Source organism: Erinaceus europaeus, chromosome 2 (genome assembly GCF_950295315.1).
Source record: "Erinaceus europaeus chromosome 2, mEriEur2.1, whole genome shotgun sequence".
Classification (NCBI taxonomy): Eukaryota; Metazoa; Chordata; class Mammalia; order Eulipotyphla; family Erinaceidae; genus Erinaceus; species Erinaceus europaeus.
In genome coordinates this window covers 60,318,812-60,336,405 of record NC_080163.1, presented here as the reverse complement: position 1 = coordinate 60,336,405, position 17,594 = coordinate 60,318,812, and the positions used below count along the sequence as shown (strand labels likewise).

The 17,594-nt window shown below is 41.7% G+C and overlaps 1 protein-coding gene across 1 annotated transcript in view; it reads left to right on the top strand.

Moving 5' to 3' along the window:
• The first annotated feature begins 4,021 nt into the window (after window positions 1-4,021).
• Window positions 4,022-17,594, top strand: part of CSGALNACT1 (chondroitin sulfate N-acetylgalactosaminyltransferase 1) — a 108,582-nt gene continuing 95,009 nt past the window's right edge. The window contains exons 1-2 of the mRNA XM_060171495.1: window positions 4,022-4,216; window positions 12,101-13,023. Of these exons, the coding sequence (XP_060027478.1) occupies window positions 12,402-13,023 (622 nt within the window). The 5' untranslated portion in view covers window positions 4,022-4,216; window positions 12,101-12,401. The remainder of the gene's footprint in view (window positions 4,217-12,100; window positions 13,024-17,594) is intronic.

Genomic DNA, 17,594 nt, shown 5'->3' with positions numbered 1-17,594 from the left:
AACTAGAAATGTTTTTTAAATATATGTTTTATTTAGTTATTGGATAGAGACAAATTGAAAGAGAAGAGGAGTATACGTAAACACACACACATGGAGAGAGAGGGAGAGAGAGCTGCAGTACTGCTTCACCACTTGTGTAGCTTTCACCTTGCAGGTGGGGACTGGGGGCTTGAACCCCAAGTCGTGGCACATGGTAACATGTGTGCTTGGCTGAGTGTGCCATAGCCTGCCTTCCTCCTTTTTTTTTTTCTTGCCTCCAGTGCTATCACTGGGGTCTGGTGCCAGCACTACGAATCCACTGCTCCTGGCAGTTATTTTTTCTATTTTACTGGATAGAACAGAGAGAAATTGAGAGAGGAAGGGGAGGGAGAGAGAGAGAGAGATAGACACCTGCAGACCTGCTTCACTGCCTATGAAGTGACCTCCTTGCAGGTGGGGAGCCGGGGGCTCGAACCGGGATCCTTATGCCGGTCCTTGCATTTTGCGCCATGTACGCTTATCCCGCTGTGCTACCGTCCGACTCCAGAAGATTTATTTTTAATTTCTGAGAGAAGGATAGAAGTGGACTTACCCTGTGACCCTGCAATTCCTCTTCTGGGGATATATCCTAAGGAACCAAACATACCTATCCAAAAAGATTTGTGTATATCTATGTTCATAGCAGCACAATTTGTAATAGCCAAAACCTGGAAGCAACCCAGGGATCTAACAACAGATGAGTGGCTGAGCAAGTTGTGGTATATAAACACAATGGAATACTACTACTCAGCTATTAAAAATGGTGACTTCACCTTCTTTATCCCATCTTGGCTGGTGAAGGAATCATGTTAAATGAGGTAAGTCAGAAAGAGAAAGATGAGTATGGGATGATCTCACTCATAGACAGAAGTTGAAAAACAAGATCAGAAGAGAAAACACTAAGTAAAACTTGTACTGAGTTGGTGTATTGCGATAAAGAAAAAGACTCTGGGGGTGGGTGGGTTTCGGAGTTCAGGTCCTAGAACATGATGCAGAGTAGGACCTAGTGGGGGATGAATTGTTATGTGGAAAACTGGGAAATGTTATATATGTACAAATTATTGTATTTTACTGTCAATTGTAAATCATTATTCCTCCAATAAACAATATATATTTTGCCTCCAGGGTTATTGCTGGGGCTCAGTGCCTGCTACAAATCCACTACTCCTGGAGGCTGTTTTTTTTTCCCCATTTTGTTGCCCTTGTTGTCGTTATTGTTATTGCTGCCATTGATGTTGTTGTTGTTGTTGTTGTTGGGTAGGTCAGAGAGAAATGGAGAGTGCAGGGGAGACCAAGAAGGGGAGAGAAAGACAGACACCTACAGACCTGCCTCACCGCTTATGAAGTGATCCCCCTGCAGGTGGGGAGCTGGGGGCTCGAACACAGGTCTGTGTGCTTTGCGTCATGTATGCCAATGTGCTACCGCCTGACTCTCCCCCTCCCCCCATAAAGAATTTAAAAGAAAAAAAAATTATCTGAGAGACAGCGTGAGTGAGAAAGAGCTGGAGAGGAAGAGGTAGAAGGAGAGACTGACTCTGAGCTCTGGCATAGAGAGAGAGATGGTAGTGTCAGGGATTGAGCCTGGGATCTCTGAGGCCTCTGGCCTGCTGCTACACTAGCTCCCCAGTCCAAATGTTTCTCAGCATCCTCATCCTTGTATTTACTCTCAAGGAGTGTGGATCACCTTGTCAGGAAGGAGAGAGCCCATCTCTCCTCCCTGTGTTGTCATGACTGTGAAGTGCTTCCCAGCTTTCACAGGTAGCATGGGGTGATCCGCACCTTGGACTTCACCGCAGAGCCAGAGCAGGAGCTGACACTTCCCACCAGCAGCAGCTCCCCTGGCATCTGCTGCAGAACACTCTGCACTTTTAATAAGTCTCCTCCTTTATAACTAACAGTGTCCCTGGAAGCACTGCTGTGGAACCTTGGGCCTAGTCTCTCCAGGGTGCTTATCCCAGAGTGAGTCTCCAGAGGATTCCAGGGTTGCCAGTACAGGAAGGGATTAGTGGGCACGTGGGCACAGCTGTTGCATGGGCATCCGTTTTTGCCAGGCTCCGGAGGGCAGAAGCGAGAACTCCACCTTTGGCAGCGATAGATCTTGTAGTGATTGATGCAAGTCAGCACCTCAGCTGACTGAGAGATGTTTTCATTCTCTTTTCCTCCTTCCGGTGAAGATGGACTCTCAGTTGATGAGAAAATCCACCTTGCCAGGATGTTTTATTCATTGCACTGTCTTTTTCAACAGTAAATTTATTTATTTGTTTATTTATGTATTTATTTATTTAAGAGAGATTGAGACAGAAAAATTGAGAGGTAAGGAGAAGATGAGAGAGAGAGAGAGAGAGAGAGAGAGAGAGAGTCCTGCAGCACTGCTTCACTGCTTGTGAAGCTTTGTGAAGCTCCCCCCTGTAGGTAAGGGCCAGAGACTTGAAGCCAGGTTCTTGCTTATTGCAACATGTGTGTTCCTGTGCATTCTACATGGTGTGCTACTGCCTGGTCCTTAGTCTTAAGCCTCATATTTGGATCTATCATCCCTGTCTCTGCTCAAAAGCACCAAGTGTTATACAGGTGTCTGTACTGGCCCCTGCTGCAACCCTGGGGTATGGCTTGCATCAGGCACAACCAGGATGGTCATTGCTTTTGGGTAAAGTGTGTGTTTGCATAACCCATCAGGATATGCAAATGGAAATCAAGGAAGAAAGAAGAGGAAGAGGGGACAGGAAGAAGGAAAAGACAAGAAAATGCACATCTTTTTGCATTTAGATATTTAGATGGGGAGGTAAAGAAATTATAGAGAAGCATAGTGTCACTTCTGAAGTGCTGGGCAATTTCATGACCAGGCAAACTCAGAATGAATGCTAGATAGAACAGAGAGAAATGGAGAGAGGAAGGGAAGACAGAGAGGGAGAGAGAAAGATAGACACTTGCAGACTTGCTTCACCACTGTGAAGCAACCCCCCTGCAGTTGGGGAGCCTGTGGCTCGAACCAGGATCTATATGCTAGTCCTTGTGCTTTGCACCATGTGCACTTAACCTGCTGCACTATTGCCCATCCACCCAGTTTTCCTATTCTTTATCCCTCTGCGAGTATGGACTCAGGATCATATGGGGTGAGAAGGTGGAAGGTCTGGCTTCTGTAATTGCTTCTCCACTGGAATATCTTAATCCTTTACAAGCTTCTAAAATTTACTGATGTTGGAATTGTGCTGGCTTAGCTTCTGACCTTTCCTGTAACCACTCTTATAGCTCATTGAACTTAACAGGTACTCAGTAATTCTGTTTATAAGGATGGAGAGCACCAAAATCTTAGCTAGAGTGGGCTGTGATTCTGATCTGTGGTTGACTCATTGCTGTGCTTCTTGAAGATCTGAGGGATGCCTAGCATGCTTCCTGGTCAGGACAGGATCTCAGATGGTCACACAACTTGTAACTGGCATCCAAGAAACCTACTCCATCACCAGATCCCTCAGTCCAGGACCATTGTATTTTTCATAGTCCCTGCCTTAAATGCTCAGAAAGTGCTGTAACTTTATATACCCTCCATCTACCCCAGGAACAAAGCTTCTCTGGTTGTTCTGGTCCAAGTGTGATGGGACTCCAGCCTGCACTGAGAATACATTTCTTCTGTAATTAGGTAGCATTAGGCATGCTTGGAGACTTGTGGGTACTCTTAAGGTTTTTTGTTTTTGTTTTTTTCCTTTTTTGCTTTGTTTTTTTAACTTCCACCAGGGTTATCACTAGGGCTTGGTGCCTGCCTGCATGATAAGTCCACTACTCCCAGCGACCTTTTTTTATAGGACAGAGAGAACTTGAGGGGGTGGGAGAGTTTGAGAGGGAGAAAGACAGCCACCTGCAGACCTGTGTTACTGCTTGTGAAACTTCCTTCCTGGAAGTGAAGAGTGGGGGCTCGAACTGGGTCTTTGCACATGGTAACATCTGCGTGACCATACGGCCCCCTCCAAGGTGTTTTTGAAAGGTTTTTTGTTTGTTTGTTTGTTTTTGTTGCCAGGGGTATCATTTGGGCTCAGTGCCTGCACAGCTCCAGCATTCTTGGTGGCCATTTTTTTTGATATGTGGTGAAAGACAGAAAGAAGGGGAGACATCTGCAGCATTGCCCTGTCACTCGTGAAGCTTCCCCTTTGCACTTGGGGACTGGGAACCTGGGTCTCTGTGCATGGTGAACTGTGTCCTCTCCTAGGTAATCCACCACCAAGCCCTGATACCAGCAGCACCGTGGTCTATAAGAAAGACTTTTTCACTAGGTTCTGTTGCCCACTAATTATCAGAGTGGCAGCAGGGCCCCTGCTTATATGCTTCTTTTGGTCTAATCAGTAAGCCCAGTGTTTTAGACAAAGTCAGATACAGGAGTATCATTAGGGATGTGCCCAGCACAGGGCATTATTGAGGGAAAGCATATAGATGAATGGACTTGTAAAAACCAAAGTGTTAAATATTGTATACACAGAGAGGATTTTTTCCCCCTCTTTAGTGACTTTCTTTCATCGCCAGAGTTATCTCTGGAGATTGATGCTTGTATGCCTAATTCAGGACTCCCTGTGGCCATTTTCCACTTTCCTTCCCTTTCTCCCTCCTTCCTTCTCTCTCTTCCTTTCTTCTCATTTTCTTTCTGTCTTCTTCACCTTCTCCTCCTCCTCCTCCTTTTTGATAGAGATAGCGAGAAATAGAGTGGGAGGGGAGAGAAAGAGACATCTGTAGTACTGTTCCACTATTCATGAAACTTCTCTAATGTAAGTGGGGAGCATGGCTTGAACCTGTGTCCTCAAACATCATAACATGTGTGCCCTACCAAGTGTGTCACCTCCTGGGCCTCACAGAGGATTTTCTGTAATTTAAAAAAAAAAAAAAAAAAAAAGACTCCATCTCTCTCCTCCTGCATGTGCTCAGACTGCTTCTGGAGAGAGCCTTCTTGCTTTTCACTCCTTTCCAGTCCCCAGCTGTCACTCCCAGAGACTGAGTTAGTCTGGATTCCTTCTCTAAGTATCTTTCACTTTTTGATAGCACCATGCTGCTGTGATCATTGAAAGGTGTATTTTCCTTTCATCTCCAACTTGTATTAGCACTTGGTAATTATATGGTGCTTTCCATCTGCAAGTCTGTAAATACATTGTAAATGTTCACTCTCCATTTCTGCCAGCACCTGTGCAGACAGAAGCAGAGGTCACAAACTACCCAGGTGGCATTGCTGTGTGTTTGGGTCCAGTACCTGCTGTCGAGTTGTCCTTTTCCTACAGGAAGTAGTAGGTGGTGGAGCAGGTAAAAATAACATGTGCTCTTTAAAATGATGTTTTCTGCTGACAAATGAAAAAGCCAAAGGCTCCTTAGGTGCTAGAATCTGAAAGTTGAGTCTCCTGACTTCAACAAGCAGATAGGTACTCCTTGCCTCTCCAGCTTAGTCACTTGTTACTATTTGGATCACAGGTGACATTGTTAGAATCCATAGGGGGGAAAAAAACCTGTTTCGTGGTTCGGGAGGTGTCGCAGTGTATAAAGCATTGGACTCTCAAGCGTGAGGTCCTGAGTTCAGTTACCATCAGCACATGTACCAGAGTGATGGCTGGTTCTTTCTTTCTCCTTCTGTCTCTCTCATTAATAAATGAAATCTTTAAAAAAAAAAAAACCTGTTTCTTCTGATACACATTATCTGCTTCTGACATTTGAAGGGAGAAATTAGACAATGTGTCTTTGGAGGTCTTTATGGTTTTTTTTGTTTATTTCTTTTTAAAAATACAATCCTTCTTAAGATTTGTTTTTCCCCCAGCTTATTTATATGAAGATTAGAATCGCGAACAACCTTAAAATTTATACTAGTCAATTTCAAAAGCCATACTACATCTTAAAGATCTGTGGAACAAAGCCCAATGGTTATTATGCAGTTTAGTATTTCTTTAGCCATCATCTTAATACATTGCTTTCATTAACCAACACGATTTTCAATTTATTATGCAAATGTAGCAATTACTCTATTGAAAATATGCTAGGCAGATTACATACTTTAAGTTTCTGTGTTGAGTATTCTTTTTTTTTTTTTTTCTGCTTTGCTTATTTTCTCTAATGACAGCCCATTTAAAATAAAAAGCCCTTAAAGTGGCAGAATAATGTGGTAACATGTCTTCATTGGTAATTTAATACTTGGATATAATGAGTTCATTTGAGAGATTTTATTAAAAGCAGCAAGGTACCTGAATACCAAAGCTGAGAATGTTTTTAATCACAGAATTATAATAGTTATACAAATCCCAAGATTTTCATCAGACAGGCAGAGTTTCCAGGGCAAAACATGTACTTTATTTTTTTAAATTTCTTTATTGGGAATTAATGTTTTATATTCGACAGTAAATACAATTGTTTGTTCATGCATAACATTTCCCAGTTTTCCATATAACAATACAACCCCCACTAGGTCCCCTGTTATCTTTTTTGGATCTGTATTCTCCTTCCTATCAACAACAGAGTCTTTTACTTTGGTGCAATACACCAATTCCAGTTCAGGTTCTACTTGTGTTTTCTCTTCTGATCTTGTTTTTCAACTTCTACCTGAGAGTGTGATCATCCCATATTCATCCTTCTGTTTCTGACTTCTTTCACTTAACATGAATTTTTCAAAGTCCATCCAAGATCAGCTGAAAACGTTGTAGTCACCATTTTTTACAGCTGAGTAGTATTCCATTGTGTATATATACCACAACTTGCTCAGCCACTCATCTGATGTTGGACATCAGGGCTGCTTCCAGGTTTTGGCTGTTACAAATTGTGCTGCTAAGAACATAGGTGTACACAGATCTTTTTGGATGGGTGTGTTGGGTTCCTTAGGATATCTCCCCAAGAGAAATTGCCGGATCATAGGGTAGGTCCATTCCTAGGCTTCTGAGAGTTCTCCAGACTGTTCTCCACAGAGTTTGGACCAATTAACATTCCCACCAGCAGTGCAGGAAGGCTCCTTTGACCCCACACCCTCTCCAGCATTTGCTGCTGTTACTTTTTCTGATGTATGACATTTTCACAGGAGTGAAGTGGTATCTCCTTGTTGTCTTGATTTACATTTCTCTGACAATCAAAGACTTGGAGCACTTTTTCATGTGTTTCTCAGCCTTTTGGATCTCTTCTGTGGTGAATATTCTGTCCATGTCCTCTCCCCATTTTTGGATGGGGTTGTTTTCTTGTTGATGAGTTTGGCAAGCTCTTTATATATTTTGGTTATTAGCCTCTTGTCTGATGTATGGAATGTAAAGATATTTTCCCATTTTCTGGAGGATCTCTTGGTTTGTGTAGTGGTTTCTTTTGCTGTGCAGAAGCTTTTTAACTTGATGTAGTCCCATAGGTTTATGCTTGCCTTAGTCTTCCTCGTAATTTTCGTTTCATTGGAGATGTCTTTAAAATTTATGTGGAAAATTGTTCTGCCAATATTTTCCTCTAAGTATCTGATAGTTTCTGGTCTGACAGACAAGTCTTGATCCACTTGAAATTTACTTTTGTATTTGGTGAAATATAGTGGTTCAGTTTCGTTCTTCTGCATGTTTCAGCCCATTTTTTCCAACACCACTTGTTGAAGAGACTCTGCTTTCCCCATTTAATAGTGTGGAGGCCTACTTCTGGGCTCTCAATTCTATTCCAATTTGAGATCTGAGAGTGTGATAACTCCAGTTCTGTTCCCTCTTCTCAAGATTGTTTTGGCTATTCTAGGTCTTTTCTGGTTCCATATAAACATTTGTAGCATTTGTTCTATTATCCTAAAACATGTGTTTGGGATCTGGAGGGGGATAGCATTAAATTTATATATGGCTCTGGGTAGTATATTCATTTTGATGATGTTAATTCTTCCAACTCGTGAACATGGAATATCTTTCCACTTCTTGTGTGTCTTTTCCTATTTCCTTGAGTAGTGACTGATAATTTTCAGTATACAAGTCTTTCACTTCTTTGGTTAGGTTTATTCCTAGATATTTTATTGTATTTGTTGCTATAGTAAAAGGAATTTACTGGATTTCAATTTCTTCTAACTTAGTGTTTACATAGAGGAATGCCACTGATTTTGAGTGTTAATTTTATAGCCTGACACCACACTGTATTGCCTGATGATTTCCAAAAGCTTCTTGCTGGATTCCTTAGGTTTTTCTATGTATACTATCATGTTTTCTGCAAATAGGGAGAATTTGACTTCTCATCAGATCTGTATCCCTTTAATTCCTTGCTCCTGCCTCATTGCTATGTCAAGAACTTCCAACACTATGTTGAATAGTAATGGTGATAGTGGGCAGTCCTGTTTAGTACCTGATCTGAGGGGATATGCTTCCAGTTTTTCACCATTGAGTATGCTGTTGGCTTAGGTCTGCTATATATATATATACTCCACTATCTTGAGGAACTTTCCATCTATTCCCATTTTTTGTAGTGTTTTGATCATAAAGGGATGTTGTATTTGGTCAAAGGCTTTCTCTGCATCTAATTATATGACTATGTGGTTTTTGGTTTGCTTTTATCGATATGGTGGATCACATTGATTCATTTACATATATTAAGCCAACCTTGCATCCCTGGGATAAACCCCACTTGGTCATGATGAACAATCTTTTTAATATACTGCTGTATCCGGTTGTCTAGAATTTCGTTCAATACTTTAGTTCGTCAGAGATATTGGTCTGTAGTTTTTTTTTTTTTTTGGTTGTATCCCTGTGTGCTTTTGGTATCAGAGTAATATTGGCTTCATAGAAGCTGGAAAGGAAATGTCTTCAATCTTCTGCAAGACTTTTAAAAGTAGAGGTATTAATTCTTCCTTGAAGGTTTTGTAGAATTCATTTGTAAAACCATCTGGTCCAGGACTTTTACTTTGGGGAAGGTTTTTGATAACTGTTGTCAGTTTCATTAGCTGTGATGGGCCAGTTTATGTTATCTAGTTCCTCTTTACTTACTTTTGGAAGTTCGTAGGTATCTTGGAAATCGTCCATTTCTTCTAGGTTCTCTAGCTTGGTGGCATATAGTTGTTCATAGAAGCCTCACATGATATGTTGAATTTCTGCAGTGTCCGTTGTGATAACTCCTCTTTCATTTATGACCCGATTTATTTGTGTCTTCTCCCTTTTTTGTTTTGTGAGTCTGGCGAAAGGTTTGTCGATTTTGTTCACTCTTTCGAAGAACCAACATTTACTTTCGTTGACCTTTTGTATGGTTTTCTTATTCTCAATGTTATTGATTTCTGCCCTAACTTTAGTTATTTCTGTCCTTCTGCTTGCTTTAGGGTTCCTTTGTTCTTCTTCTTCTATGTCTTTAAGATGTGCAGTCAGGCTGTTTATTTGTGCTTTTGCTTGTTTCCTAATGTGTGCTTGTATGGCTATGAACTTCCCTCTCAGTACTGCCTTAGTTGTGTCCCAAATATTTTGATAGTTTATGTCTTCATTTTCATTGAACTCTTGAAACATTTTTATTTCTTTCTTTATTTCCTCTTGGACCCAGTAGTTGTTGAGGAGTGTACTGTTGAGCTTCCACATTTTGGGACCCTTACTTTTTTTTTACGTTTGTTGATTGTTAAGTGTTAGTTTAATTCCACTGTTGTCTGAGAAGATGCTTGGGATGATTTCAGTGCTCTTGAATTTACTGATGCTGTCTTTGTGGCCTATCATATCGTCTATCCTTGAGAATGTTCCATGTGGACTAGAGAAAAAATGTGTATTCCAGTTTCTTGGGATGAATGACTCTGAAAATGTCCAATAGTTCTAGTTTATCTATCTCCTCATTTAGCTCCCTCATGTATTTATTGATTTTCCGCCTGGATGATCTGTCAAGTTCAGAGAGTGGGATGTTGAAGTCTTCTTTGAAATATTGAAGAGATTGTTACATGTTGAATTTTAGGGAAATATCAGTTGCATTTATAGTAAGATAATGATATTTGTAATGGGTGAATCTCCTGGGTATTAGAAGAGCATTACCCTGTGGCTATACTATGAGGTAGGTGAGTATTCAGATAGTGGTGAACCTGCCATGATTTACTTTATTTTCAGCAAAAATGACAGAAGGAAGTTCTCTCTCCTGCCAGGAGTTTTAAAATTGCTAAATGACTAGACTCCTTCCAGTCTTAGTAAGTGAGGCAGACCATAAGAGAATGGGATGATTATTAACCCAGAACTTGGATTTTGGGGTGCAATAAAGACTCTGTAAAGAGTAATTTAATTACCATAAGAATCATGAGGCATTTCAAATTTTTATGAAATGACTAGTACATGGTAGCTTGTTTATAAGAGAAGTGACAGAAGATGATACATTGGGAACATTAAAGCATTTTTAATCATTACATTGGGGGCTTAATGGTTTATAGTACAGTAGTTGACATATGAGTATAATTCCTCATCTCCCTGTGATAGGTGTCTGCAGAACACTGTCATCAAACCTAGGTCTGTTCCTACCTTAATGTACCAGGACCCCCACACCTTCTCTACCGCTTTCCTTTCCCTCTTCCCAAGAATCCTTTGCTTTGCTGCAATACAGCAAACCCAGCCCAAGTCTCATATTATGTTTTTCCTTTCTGTCCTTATTTCTTAAGTTGTATCTAGGAACATTTTCTAAAAATCTTCCTGAACAACAAAATACATTTAATCTGTTTTCCTTTGATCTTTCTTTTATTTGCTCTGGTTTACTTAGGGAGAGTGAGAGGAGGAAAGGGAATTAAAAGAATTATACAGAAAAAAGGAACTTACTTTAGGAATGTCCATGATGCGTAGAAAGAAGGGGAGAAGGGACCATCTCCACCCCCACCCCCCGGAAAGTGAGGGTTTGGATCCTTATTCCTTGCAAGGGATGTGGAGTTGAGGCACAAATCATGTCTCTGACTGAAAGGCTCATTAGATGGATTATGTAGCTATTTCCTGATGAGCAGTCTTGATTCCAGAATTCTTCCAGAAGCTGGAGCAAAGCCATGTCTAGGCTCTAAGTCCTGACGGGACAGTATTTCTGGTCTCTTGTTTTTCTCCCAGCCCCATCTCTTTCGATGGTAAACTCATTAGTTTCTGTCTCCAAGTAAAGTCAGAGAATTTGCTGGAACAATTATCCCCTGATCCCTCCCTGAGTAAGTTTTAATCCACATTTATTATGAGCCAATTTGAACCTCTGTGGAAATCTTGAAGAGTGTTTGAACCAGCTTTCAGCCCTGCCCTGAATGAATGTATACAGGTGATTGCACGTAGATCTCATTGTCAGCATCCACCAGTACTGGGTAGGCCCTGGCTGGGGAAGTTCCTGCCTGAAATTTCAATCTCATTCTCTCTCTCTCTTTCACTCCATCCCTCCCTAGAGCTTTTGTTGGAGCTTCATGTCTGCACTATTCTGCTACTCCTGCTGGAATTTTTTGTTTTGTTCTCAGATTGAGGGTGAGAGACGAAGGAGAGAGAGTGAGAGAAGGAAAACATAGCATTGCTCCACCACTCATGATGCTCCCCCTTCACCTGGTGCTCCCATATGGTGGCTGGGGCTCAAACCCAGGTCCTTGCACATAGTAAAGTATGCACTCTATGGGGTAAGCTGTAAGCTGTCTCTTAGCACTCTCTCTTAGAGACAGAGAGAGAGAGAGAGAGTGAGAGAGAAGAGGCACTATACCACCAGAGCTTCCTCTGATGCTGTGGCACTCTGAGACCAGGGTCTGACCCTGGACCTCACACATGACAAATCATGTATCCAGCCCAATAAGATATCTCTCTGACCCTGATTTTTCACTTTTAGCCATAAGAATAATGTGTGTCATTGTGGAGAATATAGAACACACACACACACACACACACACACACACACACGCACGCACACACCCAGACAGAAATCTTGCTCACCTTTCCCGTACTCTCTTCCTATCATTTATTTATTTGTTTGTTTATTTATTTATTCTGCCTCTTTGGTCCTTTATGTGAGTCACACTGAAAATCCATGTCAACATCCTGGTTTACAAATACATACTCATCTGCCACAAGCATTTCCCATAAACCTCACAGAGGATCTACTGAATACAGATGGCCTATACTCACACATCAATCAGGGTGTTGGGATAATCTTGGGTAAGTCTTACTGACATTTAGTCTCTCCTCAGGTCCCCTCTTGCTGCTTGCTACACATCTGCAAGGCTATGATGGGAAGAAATGTGAAAACTTGGAGGTTTCACCTGACTCATTGCTTTTGCCTGGAAGATCAGCCTTTGGAAACAGGAAAACTGTTCCACGTTGCGGTGGACCCCAAGGGACAAAAAGCATTGTAGAAAGCAATGGATGAGAACAACTCAGGGAACCCCAGACACATCTATCCTGTGGCCTAATCTAGGGATGCCCTTCTGTGGGCCACTAGCATTCGGGTATGTGGCCAGTTCTGGATTTGCAGCTGATTGCTGAGTGAGGATGATTCGCCGGGGACTGCTGTCGTGGGTCTCGAGGGTGGCAGTGCTGCTCGTTCTCCTTTGCTGTGTCATCTCCGTCCTCTACTTGCTGGCCTGCACCCCAAAAGGCAACGAGGAGCAGCTGGGACTTCCCTGGGCCAATGGCCCCACAGGGAAAGAAGGGTACCAGGCTGTCCTGCAGGAGTGGGAAGAGCAGCACCGCAACTATATCAGCAGCCTCAAGCGGCAGATCTCGCAGCTCAAAGAGGAGCTGCAGGAGAGGAGCACGCAACTCAAGAATGCGCAGCAACAGGCCAGTGACCCTGCGGGCCTGGATCCAGGCCCCCCGGAGAAGACCCAGGCCGACCTGCTGGCCTTCTTGCACTCCCAGGTGGAGAGGGCGGAGGTGCATGCCGGTGTCAAGCTGGCCACTGAGTATGCAGCCGTGCCTTTCGACAGTTTCACCCTGCAGAAAGTGTACCAATTAGAGACTGGCCTGACTCGCCACCCCGAGGAAAAGCCAGTGAGGAAAGATAAGCGGGATGAACTGGTGGAAGCCATTGAATCTGCTCTGGAGACCTTGAACAGCCCGGAGGAGAGCAGCCCCCATCACCGTCCTTACACCTCTTCGGATTTCATAGAAGGTTGGCAAGTTCATGGGTTGGGATGGAAAATAGAAAGTGAAAGCCACCTGGGTCTAAGCCCCCTGGCAGGTGACAGCTGTAGCAGGCTGCCAGTTGGCTTTGGAGGTGGCTGCTGGGGGGGGGGGGGCGGGTGGCACCACGTATAGAGCACAGATTCTTATTTTTTCTTTTTTCAGAAACATCTGTTCACACTTATCTTTTTCATGTGACTTACAATCACTGAGCAGATATGTTCATGGTTCCTTAGTAGAAGAAAGTAGAACTTCTTGCTTTTACTAGAGAAAACAAAAGAAGAAAAATAAAAAAATCAAAACAAATAAAAGGTAAACATAAAACTGTGAATCCAAATAGAATGAGGCAGGCAATTTTAATTTAACCTCTTCTGTTAGATACTGCCTGGATATCAGGCCTGTGAACAGGAGACTAATAAGCACCAGAATTTGTCAGATGCTATTCTAGGAATACTACATTTAATTATTTGCTTTTTCTTCTCCAGGACCCCCATAAGGGATGAGGAAATGGAGTTTTTAATTAATTAAGTATGTACCTAAGGTTGCTCCTTGACAGAGCCAGGATTTGGACCCAGGAAGTCTGACCTCAGAAATCATGCCCCTAATCACTACTCCTATCTCAACAGATTGTCAAAGGACTTGGCAACTGAGATGAGTAGCTCAACCTTTTTCATGGACACAAGACAGCTTAGTGTTAATTTGTATTAGTGTGTAATTCGAAATGAAAGAAACTTTGTCTAGTTTCTTGGAAAACTGGCTAGTATTTTCTTCTTATTGAATTTCCTATTGTTATTGGTTTAAAAATCAACTGCTAATTTGGGAGAGGATGTGCCTTTGAGGACATCCACTCATCTTGCTCACTAGTTCTTTCTTTTTTTCCTTCCTTCCTTCCTTCCTTCCTTCCTTCCTTCCTTCCTTCCTTCCTTTCACCAGCGTTATCACTGGGGCTTAGTGTCTGCATAGCTTCACCATTGTCAGTGGTCTTTTTTTTTCACCCAGTTTTGATAAAGTGTGAGGGGGAGAGAGAAGGGGACAGGAAGAGGGAGAGGGAGAGAGAGAGATTGACACTGGAGGGGGAGCACTACTCTACTGCTCATGATCTTCCCTCCTGCAGGTGTGGACAGGGGAAAGGAGGCTTGAACCTTGGTCTTTACACTTGGTAGCCTTTGTACTCTACCTGGCATGCTGCCACCCAGCCCTTGAGGGCACTTATTTCTTCCCCCATTTGTACATAGAAATATATTATAATTCTTAAACTCCTTTGATGTGTAACTGTGTCTGTTTAAACCCACTCCCTGCTTTCTTTATGCCACTGCCGTCTCATACAAACAAGGTAGACTTGCTTTAGTCAAAGCAAAAACTCTCTGTTTTTTACGCCTGTTGCCTTTGGAAACTTTCCCATCCTAAGACTTTTTCCACTACCTCTATGTGAAACATAATTTCATGCAGTTCTGGTATGGCATCATTTTTCCATATACCTAGAGTCTTGTAAAGAAATCTTTGAGTGTCAGGAAAACAGCTCACTTGGATAGTGCACCCACTTTGCCATGCATGCTGCCCAGGTCCAAGCTCAGTTCCTACTGCATTGGAGGGAGGAAGCTTCAGTGATGAGGCGTCTGTCTGTCTGCCTCTTTATCTGGAAAAGTTAGCCTGAAGTAGTAAAGCCTGGTGATGATAAAGAATAATTAATTAATTAATTAAGCTTTTGCTGCCAGGGATTTTTAAAATATAAAGTATTAAAAGTGTTTTATATATTCTACTTCTAGCAAGTATGAATATATGACAAGTACTCAGTGAGAGCTCAGGAAATCATGATGATACAGCATTTTATGGTGTGTTAGAGTTAATGAAGCATTTTCACCTATTTTCTCTTGCTAGCTAAATCTGACCTGCAGGGAAAATCATTAAACATCCTTACACAACAAATCCCAGTTGCCACTTGCAGTGGAGTATGCTACATACAGCTGCCCACAAACAAAGCAACGTCAAGAGAACCTGATTGTAAATCAGTGCTTGCAATGTGGATTGTTTGCCTCTGATTTCAAATCGGCATTCTTATTTGAAATCTGTGGCTACTTTTCTGTCTACCGTATCTTACTACATCAGGCTTATTGTCTTCAATCAGCAGTGACATAGTCCTTTTGTTCCTGAGTTGGTTTGCTTTGAGATACTGCTGACTTCCAACTGAGATGCTGCCATCATAGCTGCATACCTACTGTTACTTTCATATGTGATGTATAGTTCTTGTTTTTAATTAATTAATTAACTAATTAATTAATTTTTATATTTATTTATTTCTCTTTTGTTGCCTTTGTTTTATTGTTTTAGTTATTGTTATTCTTATTGATGTCGTTATTGGATAGGACAGAGAGAAATGGAGAGAGGAGGGGACGACGGGGAGAAAAAGACACCTGCAGACTTGCTTCACCGCCTGTGAAGCGAGTCCCTTGCAGGTGGGGAACTGGGGGCTTGAACCAGGATCCTTACACTGGTCCTTGCGATTTGTGCCATGTGCACTTAAACCTCTGCGCTACTGCCCGACTCTCAGTAATTAATTAATTTTACCAGAGCACTGGTCATCTCTGGTTTATGGTGGTACGCAGGGTATTGAACCTGGGACTTTGAAACCTCAGGCACTAGAATCTGTTTGTATAACCATTATGCTATCTACCCTCCACCTTAGCTCTTGTTTTTAGATCCATTCACGAGTACCTTCCAAATTCAGTGAAAAATCCACTCAGCTATTTTATTTTATAGAGATGCCCCCAGTGGTTACTGGGTACTTGAGCATGGGTCACACCCACAGCAAAGCAATGGGTGTGAGTGACCCTACCAGGTGAATTATATAAATGTAAATATTTACTAATATGTAAGACATTTGCATATGATGTAAACAGTCACAAACATTTTGATTATTGTTATACATGTCTGACTATCACACATACAGTTTAATTCACTTAAAATTTCTTACACAAAAGCTTGTGGAGGCAATCATTTAGATCCATAGGAAGGTGAGACATCTAAAAGATTCCACTAGTCAGAGTAGGCTGTAGAAAGGTAAAATTAAATTTAGCAAAAGGAGTAGCTTTCAAATTGTGATGGTTCAGGATGAAGTAGATTTTTGTTATCAGAAGAATTGTATTATCAATGAGATGTTCACTTGGCTGGAAGGTTGCAAATCATGAGTCTAGCATCAGAGATGTGCTTAGACTGAATTGCCCGTTCAATCCTGATTCAATATTCTTTCATCTATATCTGTTTAAGTGGGAGAAGGGACTGGAAAGGGCCTGATCTGAGGTTTTTTTCTGTGAGTTAGAACAAGTGATGGGGGCCATACATAGGTGAATTATATCCTTAAAGTGACCTAAATATAACTTACAGAGAGATTGATTTTTCTAAAGTTGAGAATCTGCAGCAAGGTAGCAGATATCCTTAGAAAATAAAGCTTTTTTATTTTTACTAATATTTAATTTATTTTTTCATTAGAGACCAAGATATTGAGAGGAGAGGGTGGAGAGAGGGAGAAGAGATGGAAGGAGAAAGAGAGGGAAGCTTCCTACTCTGAGGGTTGGGACCAGGGGCTTAACCCAATTGCTTGGCACACTATGATGTGTGTGGCTTTTTAAAAATTTTAATTATCTTTATTTATTTGATAGAGACAGCCATACATGGAGAGGAAGGGGAGATTAAGAGGGAGAGAGACAGAGAGACACCTGCAGCCCTACTTTACCACTTGTGAAGCTTTCCCCCTGTAGGTGGAGACTGGGGGCTTGAACCCGGGTCCTTGCTCATTGTAACATGTGCACTTAACCAGGTGTGCCACCACCCTGCCCCACAAGTGTGTTTTATACTGTAACTCATTAGCCCTCCAATAATTTTTTTTTAAATGCACTTCTTTCTCTGTACACCACCCAGCCCCTACTCTTAGGGAGTTGTAAGCTGAGGTGTGGTTAATTACAAATGTATATAATCTCACATATGTTTGGCCTTTACCTATAGTTTCTGACTAATAGCTCTCCACACCCTTGGAATTCCTGAGTATTGAGAGTGATAAATGTGTTTTTTTTTTTGTGATGGGAATTAAGAAGACTCCAACTCATGGATTGGGAGAGGGCTGGAGACCGAGTTGAGTTGCCACTTGTCAATGATTTAATTAATCATGCCTATGTAACAAAGCCTCCAAAGGGGGGATTCAAAGAGCTTCGAGACTGTTGAACACATGGAAATGTTGGGGAAAAGATGCATCTGCAAAAGCATGGAAGTTCCTACATTTTTCCATGTCCCAGGCATCTCTCCTATTAAGCTTTCCTTACTTGTATATTTTATTATAAAAAATTTATTTATTTATTTATTTATTTATTTATTTATTTATTTATTATAGTTCCAGGGACTCTTGCATTCAAGATTCTATTGCTTTTAGGCCAATGTTTACTTATGCCAGAGAGAGAGGAGAGACAGAGAGAGCAGCATTACTCCACCACCCATGGAGCTTCCCCTGGGTTTTTCATGGTGCTCCCACTGGTGCTGGATGCTTAGTCCCAGGACTTCCTTCGTAGTAAG